We start from the raw sequence: 24,140 nt of genomic DNA on the forward strand, positions 1-24,140 counted from the left end.
AGGAAGGAGAAGAAGAAGAAAAAGAAGAAAATGAGGAAGAAGAAAAGAAAGAGGAGGAGGAGGAAGAAGAAAAAGAAGAGGAGGAAGAAAAAAAAGAGCAGCAGGAAGAAGAAAAAGAGGAGGAGCATGTAGAAAAGAAGGAGGAAGAAGAAGAGGAAAAAAAACAAGAAGAAAAGGAGCAGGAACAGAAGGAAGGGGAAGAAGAAGAGGTAAAAAATGATGAATATTATATAGTGAAGGATATATGAAATACAGGTTTTACCATAGAATTATTCTCAATATACAATCATGCCAAACTGTACTCAATACAAAAATAAGACTCTCTTTTAAATTACTGCAAATTAGGCTGTTTACCAGCCTTTTACTTTATGTCATCTTTCAATTATGTGTCCGAAAGAGCCATTGTTTTCACTGAAGCAGACCGAGTACAACTGGTTTGTTTCTGTTATTCAAGTCAAAACTGAGGTTATCTTAATGGGGTGAATGCAACAAATGAGGACGTTCTTTGTTATGTAAAAAGAGCACCTGAGCACCTCTGGATCATGAGAAGTGGGTAGAAATCTAAATCTATCACAGTCCAAGCTGAACTGGCCTCTCCACATCTGTTCTATTGCAATGCATAGGAAGCCTCCGCTGTTTTTTATATTAAGTACTTACTTATACATGCATAAATAGAAAATATGACATTCATTATTATCAACTTACTATACCCAGCAGAGAAGCAACTTTTTACCTGTTGGGCTTATTTGGAAATTTGAATGTACAGTCACAGTATAGCTGCCATGGGTGGGGCTGGGGGGGGGGGTTGCTTGTTCATACACAGCAAATCACAAAATGCCCTTTTATTAAGTCACAAGCTGAGGAATTAATCATGCTATTACTTCTTTTTCATTGATTTGTTCAGGCTTTCAACTAAGAGTATCGAATTATTATTGCAGGATGAATGCAGCATATTTGCCAAACCAATAGAAATATGCTCACCAAAATATAATCCAGTCTGTTCCAACCAAGGTCTTACCTATTTCAATATATGCGCACTTTGTCATATGAAAACGTAAGTCAAATTATTTGTAGGATTTGTTGCTAACAACTAAATCAGTTGGAATTCTGCTCTTAAAAGAAATTAACACGCATACTTCCTCAGAAGTCAACTCTCCTGAGAGCCACGCGTAGCACTAGAGATTGGAGGCAACGCGTTGCAAAAGAACAGTGCATATTCTTGCCACGGTGCTGAACCCTGCTGATCACATCTGCCAGGGCAGGGGCACTTACAAGCTTTGCTCTGCCAGCACTGTGGGAAGACTGCACCCATAGACAGGGCCCTCCAGGTAAGTAGCTGGCGTGGAGTTGCAGTACGGCCATTCTCAGTCTCCAGCATCCCAGTGGCCTAGCTCTAAGGCAGGATTGCACTGCAAGATGCTGTGGCAAAGTGTGGTCCCACAGTCTGCCCTACAGCTGCCCCACATCTCCTAGAGAGGCAGTTCTTAGGCAGTTAAACCTGAGAAAAGAACTAGGCTGCTTGCCTACAATCCCTTGGAATTGTGGAAAATAATAGAGAGCAAGCGAGTCAGCCTGCAGCGGGGGTACCGGCCCCAAATCCTACCTTTGGCCAGCCCTACTGCAAGTCAGCTGTTGGCAGGCTTGGTCAGCAGAACTGTGCCTGGGAAAAGTGTATATCTGAGTGTATCTGTATATGAGGCTGAGGTGTTGGGAAAAGCTATTTGTGTGCATCTGCAACTAGTTAGCAATGGGGATCCTGGCCCAAGCCAGCTTGTAGACGTCTTTGGACATATCTGTTTTTGGCCTGAGGCCCCTGACTCATTGCTACAGATGATTTTGGGGCAGAAAGCATTCCTACCCTGATACATAATGCCAGCTTCTGGAATATGTGAAGAAGTAATATCATCAGCCTTCTTATTTCTGTTTTCTTCCTCCAAGGGTAATGCCTAATATTGGCTTAAAATATGAAGGCAAATGCAAGCCGAGGACATAGCGCTGTGTACGTATATACATCTGTATCTGTATCGCTTTCTCTCTCCCCACATCCCTAACTCCCCCTCCTCTATAAGGCATTAGTACTTGAAAATAGGATAAGCATTTTCCTGGTCCTTTGAAATCCTACGATGGAAAATGATGGCCAAGTGGTATAGCTGAGAGATGGAAAGAAAAAATGAAGTCAGAAGCAACAAAACCAGGCCTGAGGGGAGAAAATAAATGGCAGGATGTTATGGGTCAAATGAAGTCAAGTCTCTTTTTTGTGGAGCTGACCCCTCCTGACTTAGCAGATAAAATCACACAGTTTTTTCTGATACATTATTGAAATGGTTTGCCCTTGCCTTCTTCGATTTCAAAGTACTGCTTACCTTTTTCAAAATCATCCTGATGCTGCAAGAGAGTTAATTCCCCCCCGTTTATCAAGGCAGCCCAGTGTGGATAATTTAAAAGATGTGCTTATCATGAGTGGAAGCATGCTGGCAACTGCAGTGTTCAAGCCCCAGCATCCCTGAAAGTATACTGAGGTCCAGATTTCTGGACAGAGGTCCAGGCCTCAATCTATTACCATGAGAAGAAAAAAAAAGAGGGTAAATAAATTGCAGATCTTATCTACATATATTCATGGAAGCAGGTCTCCTTTGATCTACATGCTTCTTTCCATACCTTACCAAAACTGTTGGAGTGACTATTGAAGCATTTTGCTTCCTTCTCAGATTAAGATGCAGGAGGGAAGAAGAAGGGTAGTTCCATGATCCCCCATCCCCTACTCCTCCCCCTGAGCCAGAAGGGTCAGAATGTTTTTGGGTGCAGGCAAATTCCTGTCCAGAGTCCTGTTACCAAATAGTTTACAGGACAGTTGCATCTTTCATCTAGAACTGACCAGTTCTGTCTGGTTTCCACTCCACTAGAGCAGATTCACCAGAAAGAGCTATCCCTTAGGACTGTGCTATTGCTAGCACCGTTAGCTGTAGGCAAGGTGGAAGGAAGGAAGAAAATAAGATTTCTAGTCCCCAGGAAATGGCTGCAGTTTCACAACTGTTAAAGGTTTCCATGATTGTCCTTGTCACACTCTGATTCTAATTCGTGTAACCTGAGTATCAAGGGCCTGATTTGATTGTCCTACCTGACCTTGGTGGGGATGGCTTAATTCATCTGAAGCTTTCTCACACCCTTTGTTGCTATGATAAAACTTACATGTATGCCTTTTTTTTTCTTTTATTTTCTAGGAACATGGACAATGATGGAAGACTGCAAAGCAGAAAACATTATTCTTAAGGAGAATACATTCTTGTACTTTTCTGTACAAAGATACATTATCTTTAGTGTCTATTGTAAAGAATCAATTTTCTTGATTTGCTGATAGAATAAAGTTAATTAAACTAAATTATATCTCTTCATTCTGTTTATATGAGCCTTTTGTGTGGTGCATTGAAAAATAATCTTTGATAAAGATGCTGCTTTCACCCTTCCCTGTGCATATAAAGCCCATTCTCCTTCATTTAAAAAAGGGAGTCAATTATTTTCATTAGAAGCAATATGCTCAGTAAATGACTTAGAAACATTTATTCTGATTTTTAAACTGAGATGCAGTTTCATTATAAAAGTGCATTCTAAGAGGGAAAAAAACCCAGAAGGGTAGCATAAAGCGTAAGAACTCAAAAGGTGAAAGAAGTTTCAAAATGATCTTTGAAATTAATTTTTTAAAAAGATATATAGAGCTTTCAGTGAGTTGCATGCGTAATTTGCCTCATGGGCAAAAGATCCTATTTTGCTTAAGAGAGCTGTTTACCTAAAACATACAAATTCTTTTGGATTAACCTTTAGATAATTAAGGATGCTAGTTTCCACACCTGGCCTACCACATTAAGGCTCAGAAACTAAGCAGGCTCAGGCTGAGTTAATACTTGGATGGGATCCCAGGACTGTAGGCCTGAGAAGTTGACAAATATCCCCACAGCAGGCAATGTCAAAAAATACTTCTATATTTTTATTAAGAAAATTATATGGATGTGTCCATCTAGCCACCAGGAATCAAGCTCAACTTGAGGATGCCTTGTCTTAATTAAGAATGTTAAGTAGAAGAATGTCAACCCTTCGAGGTCAACCAGGTCAGGAAGCAGATACCAGAAGGACTACTGGAACTCTATTGTTGTATGATGTAATAATAGAATCTTGAAAGTCTGACAGAGGCTTTCTTATACTAAAGAGAACCAAAACGGGGAGTTCCTTTATCACTCCTTCTTCCTTCCCAAAACTACATAGATGTTTACCTAACTATTCCTGCATTCCTCCTTCAAGGTTAGGTTTTTACTTCTCTACAAAAGTAGAATATAGCTCATTAGCAATTTGATGCAACCTTAGTAGTGACCCACAAGGGCTATTCTACATGAAGCTTCCATCAAGCAATCATTCTGTTTCCTTAACCGCATATTATGATTGGTCCAGAGATGAGATGGACTTCCACTTGTAATCCTCCTCCTCTTTTTATTCCACTGCTGCTTCCATCCTATTTCTCGCCACCAACATTTTATTTTTTAAAAAAAGGAATAGTTCAACAACTTTTTATTACAAGCACTAGACCAATGATTTAAAGTATTCTAATTGTTAAAGGTGTTCTGAATGAATTTTGGGACAGTTAATTGCATAATAGAATGTTTCATAAATATAAACCATGTATAAAATGGGTGGAACATTTACTTATTTATTACCATGCATTTTTTGGATGCTTTTATGCTGCTTAAATCATTCTGACTATAAGCAACTCACAGCATGTCAGCCCCACCAGGTAGACCAGACCAAGAAACAAATGCCACAGGTTTGTTATGACTAATTTTATTGAGATTGGCTATAATAACAGAATCTTGCAAATCTGATTATGTTGTATCTTATATTTCCATGAATTAGGGAGGTGTCTGCCTGAGTCACCTACAAACTCTGTCTGTCTGTCGTGGCCTTAAAATGTTTTTTATTCCTTGTCACCCTAACAGATCTTGTATATCTCCACCAAGTCAACTTCCTTACTTTTTCTGCAGCAAAAACATAGTAATACAATATAAACATACAATAATCGTAAAGATCTTATTTAAGATGGAAGGGCATTCGATGCGAGGGGAGCTTTAGCAGAAAATGCTCACCTCAAACTACCCTCCTGCTGCAAAGATAGGGATTCTCAGTAAGCGCTTTCTGCAGGCAGCTTCTATTTGGAGTAAACAGTCCCATAGATATCCAGGCCTCCAGCTGAGTAGAACAGAATTCAAATTGGATCAAATTCAATCAAAGCAGTTTCCACATTTCTTCTGTTATATGTGAGTACTGTATTGCCCCAGTTAGTAGATGGGCCACTGCACTTTGTACTAGTTGCAGCTTCCAAATAGTCTTCAAGAGCAACTCCAAATACAGCTGCAAATAGAGCAGCTGGTATATGATCTGTCAAGGGCATGACTAACCATTTCCAGAAGCCCCAGTTCTAGGAATGACCTCAACTGGTACCCTAGTAGAAGCTGGGCAAAAACTCTCCTGACTACAACTTTCACTTGATGTTTCAGCTAGAGCTTAGAATCCAGGAGAACCCCCAGACAGAGTACAGCCCCAATGAGAACCAAACATAGTATTATCCCATAATCAGTTGGTTTCTGAATCAATGGGTTCTCTTTTTTGTTTGGGGAGTATCAGTCTGTTTCTCCCTGTCCAGACTTTCACAGTTTCTAGGCACTGGGTCACCACATCTCCCATTCAGTCTGTGTAGAGATATACAAATGGGTATCACTGTACCCTGAAGTGTCAGATGACTTCTTCCAATGATTTAATCTAGATGCTAAATCAAAGAGGGGGATAGAGTTGAACCCTCAGCCATCCCATATTAGTGGACTGCCCAAGGGCTTAGCCTCTTCTCTCTCATAGATACTGCTGAACCATCTGCTCAGGAAGGAGTGGAAGTTGTGGAACCATAGCAGAATAGTGCCTCTGATAGTCATGGTCCACCAAAATAGCATGATCAATGGTACTGAAAGCCTCCAAAAATCCAGTAGGACCAGTAACCCTCCACCATCCAGATCCCACCATAGAGCATTGATGGGAGTGACCAGTGCAGTTTCTATTCCATCCTTGGTACTGAACTCTGACTAGAAAACAGAGTTCGTACTATACAAATGGTTTAGAGACCATTAAGGCATACATTCCAGCAGCTCCATCTTTGTTTACCAAGGAATGCAGTTGGCTAGTTAATTTAAACTGATAAATGGGACTCCCTGTTACAGATGGCTTCTGAACATAAAAGAGGAGTTAATATAGGGATATTACTGCTTAACCAATTTCCCCATATCTACTAACTTCCCCTGTAAATGTGAACTATATGTCAGGAAGTTAATTGTCTCTCCTTATTCCCAAAACTGACATGACACCCTAAAGAAATTTTGCAAAAACAAGGCCTTTCTAGGAACTCTCATCTCCTGTAAGTTTTATTATTATTAGAATTAAAACACACACACACACACACACACAAGGCAATGGCAAAAATAATCGAAATTTAAAATAAGAGAATACAAGGCTTAAAGCAACTTTTTAGTTCCTTAAAATTCCCTCCAACAGCCAAAATACACAACTGGGCCAAATTTTATGGCCCCAACAGGAGCATTCATGGGGAAATGGTAAAAAAAAAGTCAAGATGGCAGCTGTGACCACATATAGTAATAGAAGTCCTGCCCCATTTTTAAGTGCTGCTTAACCTTCTTCTCTTTTTTGCCGTCTTCTACTCAGATTAGTTCTTCTATGTATCTTTTCCTCTGTAGGGAGAAAAGCAGGTGTGAATTACAAATGTAAGTTGGCATATGCCAGAAAGGAGAAAGAAAGTGCTTCTTGACCACTTTTTTGCTGAAATGGGCAATTTGGCAGCTTTTCCTTCAACAGAACAAATAAATGATATAGGAAAACAATTCAGAAGTCTCCCATGTCTAGTTTCATTTGATCTTCAGTGCAAACTGTTCTTTCCACCCTAATTCACAAATGTAGCTGATAGTTATTAACCAGTATTTCAGTTATGCTCCATCCAAGACTTCCTTATAAACCACTTTAAACAAAGCAAGGGGAGAAACAGTTCCTTATAGGCTAGATGTTCATATTTCAGGTTCTGCTGGAAGTTCCTGGGCAATGTGAGAAAGGGCAATGTGGCAAAGTGAAGCCCTCCCAACCTCTAAAGAAGGCGATTTTGCAATCTCCAATCCTGATAAGATTTAGACTCTTATCTTAACTAGGATGGGTCTTTCCTTTTGCATCAGAAATCTAATGGGATGGTTCTCCTGATTGATGGATGGATGGATGGTGGGATGGATGGATGGATTGATAGGTGCCATCAAGTCAATATTGACTCTTAACTGTCTTCCACTTGCCTTTTTAGGGCTCTGAGTTGTGCATTCCTTGCCGCTGTACTCGAATACATTCATCTTGCTGCTGGCCATCTTCTTCCTCTTTTTCTTTAACTTTTCCAAGGATGATGGACTTCTCAAGGGAACTGGATTTTGTATGATGTGTTCGGGATATGATAGCTGGAAACTGGTCATTAGTGCTTCAAGTGAGAATTCTGGCTTGAGTTGTTCTGTGATCCATTTCCTTCTTTCCTGACTGTCCATGGTATTCTATTTCTTTCAAGTCCAACTTTCACATCCATATGTCACATGGAAATTGTGGCGGTTATATGTAAATAAAGAATTGGATTCAGATTTGTTATTCTGCCAGTGGGAATGCCTCCATCAGGAATTCCGCTGAGAACTTCCCCGTTTTGAAGGAACAAGGCCATTTCTGTCAATTCCTGCTATCTTTGAAAATCCCAGGGTCAACTTCTTCATTGTTTTGGAAGGTCTCCCAACATTGATGAAAGGATTTTCAGGTGATATGTGATATAGGGGAGGGAGAAATGGTGAAAACTACCTCCTTTCCCATTTGGCCAGCAAAAAGGCTCAGTTGAACAGAACAACTTTTCTTGGACCTAAATAATCAAGATTTCCTCCTGACCCATATTTTATTTTTAAGGCATTGCATATTCAGTAAAAAGAAGAACACAAGCATTCCATCTTATGTTACATCATTTGCTCCAGGCAAAATTACTTAAGAAATTCTATTAGAGGTCACTGTGATCAAGATGAAGAATGAAATTGCTTTTAAGTATTCTACTATAAATATGATTGTGAACATTAGTACTTGGACTGAATATTGTACTCAAAATCCAGAGAGGACGATATATTGAGTTCACTAGCCATGAAGTTCACAACCACATGTGTGATCCTTTTTCTGGTAAACTGCTTTTTTTTAGGTAAGATTTCTGATTAATTCCAAGCTAATATCCCTAAAAATGTAATTAATATTTCCATACAGAGAAAGATTATTATATAATTTACTACTGATAGCTAATGTTATAATTTATAGCTTCATTTTTAGTAGACCTTGGTTTTATTACAGAACGGGATGATAGAAACATCAAAAGAAATATATAAAAGATAAGTATAGCAAAATATGTGCATTCCAATACATTAAATGTGTGAGAATTAAGTTATTGTCACTTTGGGGCACAAATATCAAATAGCTGGTCTTGACATTGTTGGTCTGATATATTCATACTTATTAAAAAATTAGGAAGAGATGCCTGGACTGATTTTCATATAATGATTATTATGATTTTCTCAAAAATTCCCAAAGCAGGTTATTTTTTTAAAACCATGTATGACTGTAATCTGGCATCAGGAACACTGTTAGAAAGCACAGTTCAAGATGTATTATATGCAGAATCTTTAATGTGAGGAATAGCAGTACTTGAATTAAAAGTAATGACTCGTTGCAGTTCATTTAAATAAATAGGTTTGCAGCACCCTCTTAAATCCAGGGAGAGAAAAACAGGACAGATCTCGCCATCCTCAGGTTCCTGTCCCCCAATCCTACCCAAACAAGGCCTGTTAAAAGTATATGCCATTGTTTTAGCAAGAACAAAAGACATTGGGGGGCAGGGAGTGGTGTGAGGTCATGGCAGTTTCTTTACCATGGATCGGGATGCCCCATTTCCCTATAGCGTTCCTCTCCTTAAGTGCATACTAATCTAGATTGGAGGGATAGTCACTTCTTCTTTGACAGTGGCCTGAGAGATAGATGCTAAAGCTTAAATGCTTTCAGTAAGTGTGTGTCTTAAATTTAGGACTTGTCCGCCTTGTCTGGTTCCCCTGCCACCACAGGTGGGCAGCAACCGTTTTTGGAAGATGGGACTGGGCATCACTTTGTATTCATCCCACTCCCATTGCCAATGTGGCCTGCGGGCACATTTTCCTACTGGACTTTTTACTCTTTTGGTGCCTCAAGCACTCCTGTTCCTTTTGATTACTTTGTTATAGGCTAACTCCAGCAATTCATTGGTAGAGGTAGAAATGCCCCCTCAGCTGAGTTAATCATTGCCATGGTCTTTAATGTCTTCTACAGCTACAGTTGCCAGGGATGGTAATAGCACAACAATTGTAATACTTGTCCTATAAAGAGAATGCTGCTGATTCAAAATCCTACAATTTTTTTAATCTCAAAAGCTATTTTTCTTTCTCTGAGCACCCTATTTTTCCCTGGGCTTTTTAAAAATAAGTTCAGAGTTGCCTTGTTACATCATTTTTTCATTCACTTGAGTTTTTAACCACTTGACATACTTCTACCTCAAAAAAAGGCTGGAGAAATGATGAAGTGGTACATCAACAAAACAAAACAAAACAAAACAAAACAAAACCCTAGGGAAGAGTATGTAGCTTAGGAAAAAAAAGAATAACCATTGTAGTATTGTAACAGTATGGATAAAGGTACATCTAAAAGACATTAGAGGCAATCAATAAGAACTGACGTTTTATTTTAAAGCTGCTTGTTATACTATTAATTTAATCTCCCTCCCTCCCTCTCTCCCTCCCTCCCTCTCTCCCCCCCCCCTCTCTCTCTATATATATATACACACAGACACACACACACACACACACACACATATATATATAGACCTTAAGACCAGGTTAAGGACAGATTGTCATGGAGAAAATCTATGTGGTCACTAGGAGTTGAAAACTAGTTGATGGCATATAATCAATCAATTAATCAATATGTATATACTGGTGCATGTATTTGGTGTATATATTGGTATGTGCATATATGAAAAGTAAGATTCACCCACCAGAAGAAAGATATTGACAATTACTTCCTGGATTGTAAAGATCGGAGGGCACATCAGCAGCAGAATTGTCCAGTGGGACAACATAGTCACCTGTAGTCTACACTGAACATCTTGCAAGCTGTTGCTAGATGTCTTAGTCCAGACAGGGCTTTCTTAAGATGGCTCGAATTAACAAGGCTAGGATCTTAAGAGTGCAGTGCAGATAAGCCCTTAGTCTTAGCAGCTTTTATTTATTCATTTGCTTATTTTATTATTTTTCAGCTCCTGGGACCTCAGGAATGAAGGTCAGTTTTTAGTACATATATGTTCCAATTTTGCTTAGCAACTGAATTATGCTCACAGTCATGAACATCAGAAATGAACGTAGCAGTATTTTATTATGATTCTTTGTTATGTGTAACATTCAAAATAAATGTTGTGTGTAACAATCTGATTCTTGATGGGTAAATATTGAAGCTGGGGCATTTTTGTTTCAGAGAAATTTTCTGTAATTTCAATTTGCAGTTTGAAATCCTGGAACTGGATTGAAGGTGGTCAATCATTTCAGTTTTAGTGGGACAGCCCCAGTTTTGGGAGATGTGTTCTGGGACCTGGCATGTATGTGCACCCTGAAACTAGGAAGATGTCTCAGTTTCCAGAACTCTATCCAAACTGACCTCTTTGCCAGCAATAACAGCATGAGTAGCAAGATGTTCATGATGAAACATCTGCATTGCAGGAAACAACTATTCACAGTTCATTGCACATGTACAAGTATTTGAGTTTGGTTACCATCTCTGGACTGCAAAATTTTGGGTGACCATTGGGTGGTAGCAAAAAAAAAAACACAAAAAACAATACAACACACCCCCCCCTGCAAACCTATATCTTTTTGCAGCCCAGATAAGATAGCCTTAATCTGAGTGCTTGAGTAGATAGCAGCAACTTGAGAAATCAAGAAATGAGGTTCACCTGATAGCGGCTAGATCTTCCTTCACTTGTCCGGTACCATGTGCTAGAATTGGGGATAGAAGAGAAGATCTGCTCTGTTCTCCATTTCCTGACTGAAAGGTAGAGGAATCAGTTGCTCATTAATCATTAATCATCCATTGATTTTATGAGATCTGGAAATCACTGTGCAATTAGTGCATAACATGTAAGAGGAAGTGTTTGGAATTACTGAAAGCTGCTTCATTTACAGGGAAGCCCTTAACTTCCAGGAGGAGACAGAAAATCTTTGTATTTTCTGTATTGGCCTGTTTTATTTTTTTAGAGGGAATCAATTCCACAGGAGGAAAGTTCTGCAGAGGCTATTTGTTCTGCAGTGCCCTCCTGCCATACTTCACAAGTTGGCAGGGACTCTTGGCCAGTTTCTGTACCAGCACATCTTGGGCAGGCAGATTCTAATAGGAGGAAACTATCACAGCCACCCAGGCCCCAAGCCATGTTGCACTTGATAAATGATTACTAGCACCTTGAATTGCGTTCCAGAATGATAGCCAATGCAGCACTAGTGTTACAGAACAATATTGAGATGTTCCCATTAGTTCATGGGCAGCTCCATTCTGTAGCAGCTGAAGCTTTTGTATGGTTTTTAGGGGCAGTCCCATATATACTACGTTACAGTAGTCTATCTGGGGCATGAATGACTGTTGCCAGGATGAGCTACATATCTCTGGGTATTGTTCTTATTAAAGCTAAAAGGGTGCTTGGAGGTATTGAAGGCATGGTCATGCTTCCTCCTCTTGCTTCCAAGGACAAGTATCAACCCACTCTTCCCTTGAAATGGAGGGTCTACTAATACCCATGGAACAGGAGGGGAACTTATGCTCCACGTCATCTCTGATACCTGCTGGAAAGAAAATGTAATGGGGTCAGAAGGAACAAGGTATCGGCTTAAAAGAAAACAGCAAATTTAAGTTTAAAGTTGCTGGGTCAACACAAGAGAAGATTTTGAATGGACGTGTTATACATAGCTCAGACTTCTCATTTTGTGGATAGTGGCTGGTCACCAATTTAACTTCAGCAGAATTTAATGACTTTAGAGACAGACTCACTATGAATAAGGCTTATTTTTAAAAACTGAGTCAGCATCTAGACTTCCCATTCACATAACACTAACTCGTAGAGGGACTCTTCACTGAGCCTTTATTGTTGTTGTTGCTTATGTTCTTCCTGCAGCAGGGAGTTTGATCATCTTTTTGTGACTCATTTTTCTTTAATTAGTCCACCCAAAATTCCACCTTTTGTCACACTTTCTTCAGTTTAGCCAGGGATGTCCATGGAGAACTGCTTTTTGCTTTACTTCCTCAAACGGCTTGTATAGGTAGAATCATAAAATCATAGAACTGAAAAGAGCTATTTAGAGCCTCAAATCCAACTCTTGTAATCATGGAGAAGTCCAAATAAAAACATCCAGAACTGCCTGGCCTCCTTTGAACACATCCAGGGAGGGAGAGATTACCATGTCTCTGAAAAATTGGTTCTACTGTCAAATGGCTCTTACATCGATGAGTTATTACTGCGGTGCCAAAATATTCTCAAAGAGTGGCTGAGGTCATAAAAAAATCTTTCTGGAGCTAGGAGGCAGTAGTAGCAATTTAAAATCCTGGACTGGAGTTCATTCACTGTCTTTGAATTAGCTCTTTATTTAGCTAATACTGTAAAAGGCTAATCACCATGATTCTGTGTGATCAAGATTTAATTTGCTATTTAAAAACTGAGTTGCTTTATATAATTCACAGAATCATAGGGTTGGAAGGGAATCATAGGGGTCTTCTAGCCTAATCTTCTGCCCAGGGTAGAAATCCTCATACTGTCCTAGAAAATTGGCTGTCCCAGAAATCCTCCAGGGATTGAGCACCCATGACTCCAAGAAGCAGGCTGTTCTGCTGCTCAATTATTCTCGTAGTCAGGAAATTCCTCCTTATTGCCATCCTTTGGTTCTTGTCCTACCCTCGGGAAGATGGATTGTAATTGTATTGTCTATGTGTATTACCATACACATATCCTCCTCTTTTTTCCTTTTTATCTATTTTGTTTTTGGGTTGTTGATAAATAATGTTTTGTATTTTGTTGTACTTTTTTGTTTTCTTTTCTGTAATTCTTTTTGTTTTGAAAATAACAACCTTAAGGGATCACTCATCTCTGCGTAAAATGCATCCCATTCATTTACTTAATTGGATCTGCTTTATTCAACAGGCCATAAATGTTTTCCTGCTAATTAATGTTTTTTCACACAATGTTTTCTAACAACTTGCTACAAGGTATAAATAATCCTCTTTCTGCAATGCCAGCTGCATTTTAGGTTAATTGAGTTCTAATTTAAATCATCATTTGAGTAGGAAGCATCAGGGAATATCAAACCTGTTAGCGCACATAAACAAAATACCAACATAAAAAGATATTTAGTGGGTTCCCCCCTTCCCCCCCCTTTTCCCCCTTACTTGCCATTTTCTTTAGGAGTGCCTGTCCTTGTAGTGACCACTTAAATCAAAGGTGGGGAATCTACAACCCTTGGTCTAATTCCAAAAGCCCAGTGCAAGTTTGTACTTCTGATAGAACATGTGACCATTCTCTCAGCTTGCTGCTCAATGGAACAGAAGAGAGGGCCAGAAGGGAATGAAAGGCAGAACAGAAGAACAGAACCCTAGAGTTGGAAGGGTTCATTGAAGCAATAAAGTCAAACCTCCCTGTTCAGTGGGAGAATGCAAATTAAATCTTTCCAGACAGATGGCTGCCTACCACCTCTCTAAGTAATTGATTCCCCTGTGCAATTCCTCTCCTACAGAGGAATTTGTCTTCCTGCATCTGGGAAGTACATGTTTGAAAAATAAAATGCATTATTCAATTTCCTGCACTCTGGAATGAGTCAGAAAAAAAGGTCTTGATCTTCTTCTACGTGGTAACCCTTCAGATATTTGGAAAAAAATGTTATTGTATATCACATACTCCCCCCCCACACACACACACACCCCATTCCAGTTGTCTTTTCTTAATGCTAAACATAACTAGTTCCTTCAGCCTTTCTTTATCCCTAGGACCTACCTTGCTGCCCTCTCCCTGAACCTGTTCTAATTTCTATAAAGTTGGGGACTCAGAATTAGACATTACTCAAGGTGAGATCTGGCCAAAGCAGAATAAGGTACAGAATGGAATTGTCTGTGAATTGGAGTGATATTTCTGTTGAGTATATCTGATGGGGAGAAAAAATTGGGTGTCACAAAGAGAACCCACCCACTTTGGGCTCTGACCCACTCACTGTTTCCTACAGCCCTGGCAGGAACACTCACTAAAAAAGATTACTGATCTTTTGTTTCAAGTGCATACAGAAAGAAGAGTATTGTTTGACATTTTAACAAATTACTTCTTGTCCTCTAATGTGTATTATTCATTTTTTTCCACAACAGGCTAGTCCCCTGTGCCACTTTCCAGTTAAACCATTAATAGTTAACCATATTCCTTTAACTCAGTGGAAACAGGCAACCCTTGAAGTGAAAAAACTGATTCCTCAAGCAAGTAGCACATGCCCTGCTCTTTGGCTTTCTTCCAAAATTAGCACGGATATTAATTCAACAAGGTTTGTTTTTCTGAAATATAAATAACAAAGGGAAAAGGACTCTTATTGCAATCTGATTTCTCCTTGTTTATTCTGCAGATTGTTTGCAACCAATACCCAAAAGATAAAAAAGGCCAGTATCGTTGTCCTGATGTCTATGATCCAGTGTGTGGAACTGATGGCCAGACTTACTCTAACAAATGTGAACTGTGTTCCAAAATCTTGTGAGTACTTCCATCTTTCATCTGCATAAGCACAACAACACAATAGTTAAAGATCAAAACATGCCATTAGCCTCCAGGATAAAGTAAAATAGCCAACCATCTAAAAAATTTGATCTACAATCTAGTGCAGAAATTCATGTTGAATTATATTTTAAGGGCCAGCTGATGAAGTGCTCACAACTCAAAACAGAGCTTGTGTATACCTCTGTTACCTATATTCTTTGCCTAAACAACTTTTGAGTTATGCAAAGGCTGATCCTCAGCCTCATAAAGGACAATGAGTATGTCTCTTCCCATTTTGTGACAGATAGTAACAATGAAGAGACTTCTGAACTGTTGGGAGAGTAGCAGTAAATTAGATGTGGAAATAAGATGAAACTAAAGTAGATAATTACAATTCTCTGACTAAATAGTACAGTAAAACCTCGGTTCACAAACAATTTGGTTCGCGAACGGCAGTGTTTGCAAAATTTTGCTTCTGTTTGCGAACTCCGCATCGGGTGACGAACGCAACCTGCGGCCCTCTTCCCTGCTCTGACACGTGGTCGTGGCTTCCTGTAGGTGAGATCGCGGTTGCAGACAGACACTTGCTGTGAAGCTTTTTGGTGTGCTTTCTAGCACATACAGTACATCCAGCATGGCTCCAAAGAAAGTACAGAGCAAGCATGGTGGTAAAAAGAAAGTGCAGAGCAGTAATGAAGGTGACAAGAATGTGCAGAGCAATAATGAAGGTAACAAAAAAGTGCAGAGCAAGAATGGTAAGAAGAAGGTTTTGAAGAAAATAACCATTGAATTGAAGAAGGAAATTGTAGAAAAGCATGAGCGTGGTATTCGTGTGACTGATCTGGCCTCGGAGTACAAGATGGCGAAGTCGACAATTTCGACTATTTTGAAGAATAAAGATGCCATCAAAGGAGCTGATGTGGCAAAAGGAGTAATAACGTTAACCAAGCAGAGGACACAAGTGCTGGAAGAGGTGGAAAAACTTTTGTTAGTGTGGTTGAATGAGAAACACCTGGCAGGTGATAGCGTGAGTGAGGCTATGATCTGTGAAAAAGCCAGGAAATTGCACAGTGATTTACTGCAAAAAAAAACCCCTCTACAAGTGCAACAAGTGAAGAATTTAAAGCCAGTAGAGGGTGGTTTGATAAATCCACAAGAGAAGTGGCATCCACAGTGTGACAAGACATGGTGAGGCTTCCAATTCTGACAAGGCCGCTGCAGAAGCCTACAAGAAAGAATTTGAGGAATTCTTGAAGGCGGAAGGATATGTCGCTCAGCAAGTGTTCAACTGCGATGAGACAGGGCTCTTCTGGAAGAAGATGCTGAACAGAACCTATATCACACAGGAGAAAAAGGCACTGCCAGGGCACAAGCCCATGAAGGACAGATTGACCCTTTTGCTGTGTGCGAACACAAGCACCGAGCTGAAGATTAAGCCACTACTGGTGTACCATTCCCACGCCCCTCATGCATTCAAGGAACAGAATGTGAACAAGGCCAGACTGCCTGTCATGTGGAGGGCCAATGCGAAAGCTTGGGTCACAAGGCAATTGTTCATGGAATGGCTGCACGAGGTGTTTGCACCCACTGTTAAAAAATATCTTTCTGACAACCAACTGCCTGAAAGGTGCCTTCTTCTGATGGACAATGCCCCAGCACACCCTCTAGCCTTGGTGGATGATATGGATGCCGAGTATGACTTCATAAAGGTCAAGTTCCTCCCTCCCAACATGACACCTCTTCTGCAGCCCATGGACCAGTAAGTGATCTGCAACTTCAAGAAGTTGTACACAAAGGTGCTCTTCACCAGGTGTTTTAATGTCACTGAAGAGACGTCCTTGACTCTGAAAGAATTCTGGAAGAAACATTTCAATGTCCTCCATTGCATCAACCTCATTGACAAAGCCTGGGAAGATGTCACGTACCGGACCTTAAACTCGGCCTGGAGGAAACTGTGGCCAGAATGTGTCACTGAACGTGACTTTGAAGGGTCTGATGCAGAGGTAGTGGAGGAGATTGTGTCCATGTGCAAGAGTATAGGTCTGGACATCAATGGTGCAGACATAGAGGAGCTTGTTGAGGACCATAAGGAGGAGCTGACCATGGAAGAACTTGCTGAACTCCAGAGTGACCAGCAGAAGGTGCTTGTTGAGGAGCATTCCACTGAAGAAGAGGAAGACAGGGAGGAGGTTAGCAGTGATGTGATAAAATCCATTATGGAAAAATGGAATGAGTGCCAGGATTTCTTTGAGAAGCACCACCCCAACAGAGTGTTGAACAGAGTGTTGAATCTGATGAATGATAACGTGGTCTCTCATTTCCAGAGGGTTATGCTGCACAGGAAAAAACAAGTGACATTAAACAGATTTTTCACCAAAACTGAGCCTGCAGCTAAGAGAGAAAGAAGAGAGGAAACCCCTGAAGGAGATCTCCCCGATGTCCTTTTGGAGGGGGACTCTCCCTCCAAACAATAACCGCCTCCCCACCCGCCTTCCTGTCCTCCACACCAGAAGTCACCTCAAGCAAGGTTAGCATCCTCTCTCTTCATACTGTACTGTACTGTACTTTGTTTCATATTTTGTGGTTAAAAAAAAATACATATGGTTCAGAATGGATTAACCTTATTTACATTGAACCTTATGGAGAAATTTGATTCGATTCACAACCAAAATTGGTTGGTGACCACGTTCATAGGGGTCAGAATGGATTAACCTTATTTACATTGAACCTTATGGGGAAATTTGATTCAGTTCGCGACCAATTTGGTTCGCGACCAGAATCGTGGAACAAATTAAGTTCGTGAACCGAGGTACCACTGTAGTCCCATTAGCACTTACTTAGAAACTAGTCATAAGAGAAACTTCTTGGTTTTAAAAGCATACCTAGATTATGCACTGCTGATTTTTAAAATGTTATCTGCTTTACTTTGAAACTGGACCCCACATTTGCTAGTTCCTTTATTTATTGAGTCCAGCCTCTCTTTTTAGAAGTGGATTCAAGATAGATCTGGCACATGAAGGAAAATGTGTAAATATCACTGTTACTTAAAATTATATTCTGCATCTCACTCTGATGTGGAACATATGGGTTTTTTACACAATTAAAAAAAAATGTTTAGACTATGCTTCAGCTGCCAAGTTTGCTTTTAAATCTGAATGTAAACATATATTTAAATGAAGCACTGGCAGTTTTCTTTTTCAGTTTATTTCCAAGTCCTGAATCCAATAGCATCCCATGGCTACTGCATTATCAACAGGCCTTTGATCTTTGATCAAAGATCCAATTCTGGGATGAGAAGGGGCCCAGAGTGAAGGAGCAGGGGGGCAGCCCTCCTTTGCAGTGTGTTCATAATTAGCACTATCAAAGTGCCTCTGTTAAAACTGTCTGGAACATCTTTATAGGTTGACTGCAGTAAATATCCACCACCACAACAGGGCATGACTGCAGACTGCCCCAATAAATACCAGCCAGTATGTGGCACTGATGGGAAGACCTATCCCCACGTGTGCATCTTATGTGCTAGAATCTGGTAAGATCAGCATAAAAAGAAACTCAACTGAAAGAAACACTTGACAATGAGTGCTGTACATGTAAGTGGCTTTCTTCAAAATGGGGAAGACAGGTACAGTCCCATGTAAATTGTACTTACCTCTCCTCCCTATTCTGAGCATAGTTCTTTACCTGTGTATAGTTCAGGGACAGGACCAGCATCAGTTGCAGCATGAGTGGCCAGGCTTTGGTTGTGCCCTATCATGGATGTCCAATTTTGAGGGGAAAAGGTGGTCAGGACTCTGCGCAGCCACCATGCGCCAAGCCTAGCCTTCATTTTCATTTCCCACCATGCCTACAGCATCACTATACAGTATTAGGAGAAATTAAGAAATGGCTGAATCCATCCAACAGCAACAACAATAGGGGCTTCCACTTTTCATTGCCCCTTTCACTCTGCCATCGGCATCTTCCCTGTCCACTGCCGCTCTTCTTTCATTTATATGGTGAGTGGTAGCAAACAAAACCTTTTACTTCTCTTCCTTGTCCCCTGCTGGTATGGGAGCAGTTATCTCAGCATGTGCAAAGAACTGCTCGGCCTGCCACTCGCCTTGGCCTGTAGCCATATTGCCTTTGAGAACAGATATCCATTTAGGACAGTGGAATGGCTGCTGGTCCAGGATCCTCACTGGCTGATTCCCAAACTTTAATCTAACTGGTTCAGCATGCTGCTCACCACTGGACTGGGGGAAAATACTGAACTAGCTAGTTAAGCACTTGTTTTTGGTACAGCATGGCCACCACTGAGTTACTCATATTGTCTCCTATTGGAATGAGAACATTTGGGAAATTCCTGGATTGTGGAACCCAGATCTAGCCCACATGGTTCAACTCTGATGGTACAAACGGACCCAGCCCCCAGGGCTGCCAACATTTCCATGAAGGTACAATAGGAGAAGAGGCCACTTTGCCAAAAGGCCACTCAAACCTAGCATTGATCCTGTCCAGAAACTTTTTGCAAATTATAGAGCTGCTATCTTTTTCATCATGAGTATGGGATTAATGTGATTTAGCCTCCTAAAATTATTTCTCCTCGGCCTATTCAGATGGTTTGGAAATGGTGTACAAATACTCGAAAGTCGTAGATTTATCACTCTACCTACCCAGTGAACACTGTATCAAACACTGGCAAAGCCACATTCAAATAGATGTGATACAGTTCTTCAGAATGTATCTCCAATCTTATCAGATTCTGAAGAGTGACTTAGAAACTTGACAGTGGCTAAGTTCATACATCAAACTAAGTTAGTTTCTCAAATCAAGACTTAATGAATTAACCATAATGATCTGGATTTTCACAGCACATTAAGCCAAATACCACATTATGATTTAGCACATTAAATAAATGAGACACATCATACATAGCCACTGGCTTAGGCACAGTTTATTGAACAAGCCACAGTTGCCTGGTTCTTGCATAAAAATAATACATTTACGTTTATAAGCTATAATGGCTGATTTCAGAATCACATTTTAAAAAAAACAAATACTATGGCTTAGGCAGTATGTAAACCCTGTAAGAAACCTGATCACCAGTTCACTATGTTTTATCTATACATTTTATTTATACCAATTCTCTATGTTTTTTATATATATAGCATTTTGTTTATGGAATTTCCTCCCCAAATCCATCTGCTAAGCAACCAACCGAATCAGTATTTTACCATTAGATAATAAAGTTGTTGCTGTTTTTAACTAGGACTATCCTTTCCTTCCTTCCTTCCTTCCTTCCTTCCTTCCTTCCTTCCTTCCTTCCTTCCTTCCTTCCTTCCTTCCTTCCTTCCTTCCTTCCTTCCTTCCTTCCTTCCTTCTTTTTGCTTTGATTATATCTTATTGTAAGTTTTTAGTTAATATTGCTTTATTTTATGCTAAACCTTGGGGACCACATAACCAAAGGGTGGGGTAGAATTATTTTTAAAGTGTTCAAGCATTTTCTATATATCATCTCAGTAATATAACCTAAATAATAATTCCTGTAAGATAGGCCAGTACAATTCTAGGATTCATTCACACAAATTATTTATCTGCTATTACAGGACAACTAGGCATCAAATTGGCATACATCATGAAGGACCATGCTCCAAAAAGGTATGTCCAGTTCTTCATATTGTGTAAATCTCCACTGAATCTGCCTAGGATAAGAAAATTCTTATTTTGCCTGGCAGAATACCAGCTTTGATCACAGGTTTAAAAATTTACTCATATACCATGAGTTTCTAAATTTTTAGTAGTATTGATCTGAGACAGTCAGTTTGGTGTAGTGGTTAAGGCACCAGGCTAGAAACCAGGAGACTGGGAGTTCTAGTCCTGCCTTAGGCACCAAGCCAGCTGTGGGTGACCTTGGGCCAGTCACCTTCTTGCAGCCCTAGGAAGTAGGCAATGGCAAACCACTTCTGAAATCTTGCCAAGAAAACTGCAGAGACTAGTCCAGGCAGTTATGAAAAATCAAGATTGACTCAAAGGCATGCATAAATAAATATGGTAAATACATGTCTGAGAAGTCATGTTTATATGAAAAATGGGGATGGGGGTAGAAATCACATTAATGGGATGTTGAGCATATTTACTCAAAACTACTACATAATGGCTCTATGTCTATTGAAAGGCTATTATTTGCAAGTATCAAGGAAGGTAGATGAAAGCATAAATGCAAATGCAATTTTTTAATCAAAATATTTGGTTTCTTGATAATGAGATGATTTATAATAGTTTCTCTTTTATTTTCCTTTCTATATTTAGCAGTAAAAGAGTAAGTACTAAGTTGAATGGATCATGTTTAAAGAACAGAGGAGGATTTGGAAACAATTCTTGGTCCAGTGTCTGTGTCTATTATTCAATTGGCAATAAAAAGCTGTTGCCTTGCAAATTCAAATATATATCTAGTATCTCTCATTTCTCTGAATAAAAAAATTAAACCTAAGTTATCAACTAATGTTTCACATTGCCACAACTAACATAAATGTCTGCAGGAGGAGGGTTAGCAACAAAATGTGAGTCGCAACATAAATTCTGTCCTTTATGTACTAATGTGTGATGTTCCGATGCAAATATGGAAGAGAGAAGCTTACATTGCGATCTCACACATTTCATCATTTTGGCTTCATCAAGGTTAGGAACAGGCAACTATGACAAGAAATGCATGGTTTGGAGACATGTGATCCAAACTGCCCGTGTCAGATATTGGTAGCTCACAAATGTTTCTTCTCGGCAGTTGCCCCTATGTCAAATATGTATTTTACAGGGAGCCTTAATAACATGATTTTGTATCTGTAACCTTCCCAGTTTTCCTAAATATTCCACAACAAATAAACAAACATTGGAAGAGGAATAGATTGAACATAATGTTTGATAGGCTTTTTAAACCTCATGCTTAAAGTGCTTATCATCTCAGGATTCAGGATTCTCCCATGCCACTGTCTGGAGCCAGCATTACCAAAAATAGCATCTTTTGTTGACATACATTATTAGGAGCAAATTGGAACAACTTGCCTTTTTTTTCCCCTTCATGATGTCTTCCAAAATCACAAACCCTATGCCAATGCATTTCAGGCTTATTTTTAACATATTTATTTTTTAAAATTTTAAATAGTTCTATGATTCTAAGTTAGACCAATCCAAAAAGGGCAAAAATGAGAAAGGAAAAATGGTTTTTACCTTATATTGAGAGCTAACATTGGTGTCAGAAAGACTTCAGGTTTTTTTTCTTCAAATAATTTTATTAAAAATTATAAATGAAAATAAAAGTAAATACAAAGTACAAAAACTACAAACAGAAAAATATGAAAAAAAGGGGGGGTGCGGAAAAGAAAAAATAAAGAAAAGAGAAAAAGGAAAAAGGAAAAAGAAGAGCTTCTCCCTTCATCTCAGTAACTAAAGACAATTGTAATTGCTTATCACCATATCTAAATACAGCAACAACATAATAATAATAATAATCTCATCTTTTAAGTAAAAAAACAAAATCTAAATGCTTCATCAATAATTCTTTGTCAGCAAAAGTCCAGTAAGGACAACCAGATATAACTATTTTCCTCTTAGCCCTGATCCAGCAAATCAACCTTGTATCCCTTCCCTAAGTTTTTAAAAATATTCTTTAACCCCTTCAAAGAGAGTCCCAGAGGTAGTTTGCTAGTTGCCTATGTCTCAAGGCAAAAATATTTCAAAACTTTAACAAATTTCTTTTGTATATCCACTACGTAAAGTTTATCCTTTTGCTTGTCACTTATAATAAAGTCCTTTAAAACCAAATTATCCAAATCAGTTTCCTGGTTTGATATCTGTATATCTCCTTTAGGGAATAAGCATCCATCAGATCTAGTTGTGTTACATTTAAGTTACCCTTCAAAGTAATTTCATAAACATTCATTGCAACTTGTTCTATAACTTCATTACAATACACACTGTCCATTTTGTCAAGAATTGATCCATTCGATCAAGAAGCTTGGTACAGAGATATTTAAAAAATTGCAGTATAAATCTCTGCTCCATATTCTTTATCTGCTCCATATTTTTTATCCTCTAGTGTCCAAACTTCATGGTCTCCTTATCCTGAAATAGCCAAAACATTTGAAAGCAATTGCCATTTTCCCACGAGAAAATATCTTCTAATTAATTCAAAGCTATAATTATAAATCCCCTGGCCCCTTAATCTATTGTTAACTTTCCCAAATCCATATACTAAGCACCCTTTTGCTGCATAGTCCAGAAAATCATAGATTTTCGAAGCTTCCAAAATCAAATTTACACCATCATCTAAGGAGGAGGAAACACACCCGGTGAACAGAATAAAACCATGCTGGTCCAAAGAGTCTTAATCTCTCCAGTAAAGAAAAAATGTGTGTGTGTGTATGTGTATATACACACATATATATATTAAAATAAATAAATAAATAAATAAATAAATAAAAATAAAAAAAGATAATTAAGAAATGAGGCTCAGTTGAGCTTAATGTCCATAAAAGGCTGCTTTAAGAGTGTGAGCTTGATGAAATCCTGGCTCCTGGCCACTCCACTATAAGACTACCGCGAAATGGCAGTTTCCAGAGTCTACTCATGAAAAGCAGTTGCCCAGAGTCACATGGATAATCTCAACAATCTCCTGTTTCCAGAGAGATTTTGTGGGTCCAGATCCAACATCCAGCTGTGATTCACCTCACAAATGCTGTCCTGCTAACCAGCAGGATGTAAGCAAGCTACGGTGCTTATAAAAAGTCTCAAGACTTCAGGTTGTAATGTTCTACAGTATGGAAGCAAAATGGCCTATTTAAGTTTGAACAGCAGCCTGACTTCAGGATATACATGAGGAGTGGGAATGTGTATCAATGGAGAGCCTAATTATATTCTTATGGTCTGGATAGATTCACATGAGAATAGATGGTCTATTAATACGTCTTTCCCCCAAAATCAGATTAGTTCCATCCCTTTTGACATTCCAGAAGTCCCTCAAGACCCGGTTATGTCACCAGACCTGGGGCTCCCAGGGACCGGGAGACATGCTCAGATGGCTCCATTGCTGAGGTGGCAATTCTTGTTCTCTTTTTCCCTAGGATTTATATATTTTGTTTTTATATTATCTTTTAATATTGATTCTTGTATTTTTATACTGAGCATTTTATGTATGTGTTGTTTTATCAGACTGTTGTATGCCACCCGCAGT

The 24,140-nt window shown here is 39.3% G+C and overlaps 1 protein-coding gene across 1 annotated transcript; it reads left to right on the forward strand.

Annotated features, from left to right (window-relative positions):
* Nucleotides 1-8,244: 8,244 nt before the first annotated feature.
* On the forward strand, nt 8,245-23,036 carry LOC148216637 (double-headed protease inhibitor, submandibular gland-like). The gene is made up of 7 exons (XM_088134242.1): nt 8,245-8,299; nt 10,433-10,455; nt 14,808-14,932; nt 17,923-17,962; nt 18,337-18,464; nt 20,521-20,572; nt 23,007-23,036. Exons 1-7 carry the CDS (start codon nt 8,245-8,247, stop codon nt 23,034-23,036), a joined length of 453 nt encoding a protein of 150 aa, XP_087990368.1.
* The last annotated feature ends 1,104 nt before the right edge of the window (nt 23,037-24,140 follow it).

The sequence above is a fragment of the Python bivittatus genome, unplaced genomic scaffold (assembly GCF_059951505.1).
Source record: "Python bivittatus isolate LINGU-HERP-01145 unplaced genomic scaffold, Pbiv_v1 ctg000080_np1212, whole genome shotgun sequence".
In the NCBI taxonomy this organism is placed as follows: domain Eukaryota; kingdom Metazoa; phylum Chordata; class Lepidosauria; order Squamata; family Pythonidae; genus Python; species Python bivittatus.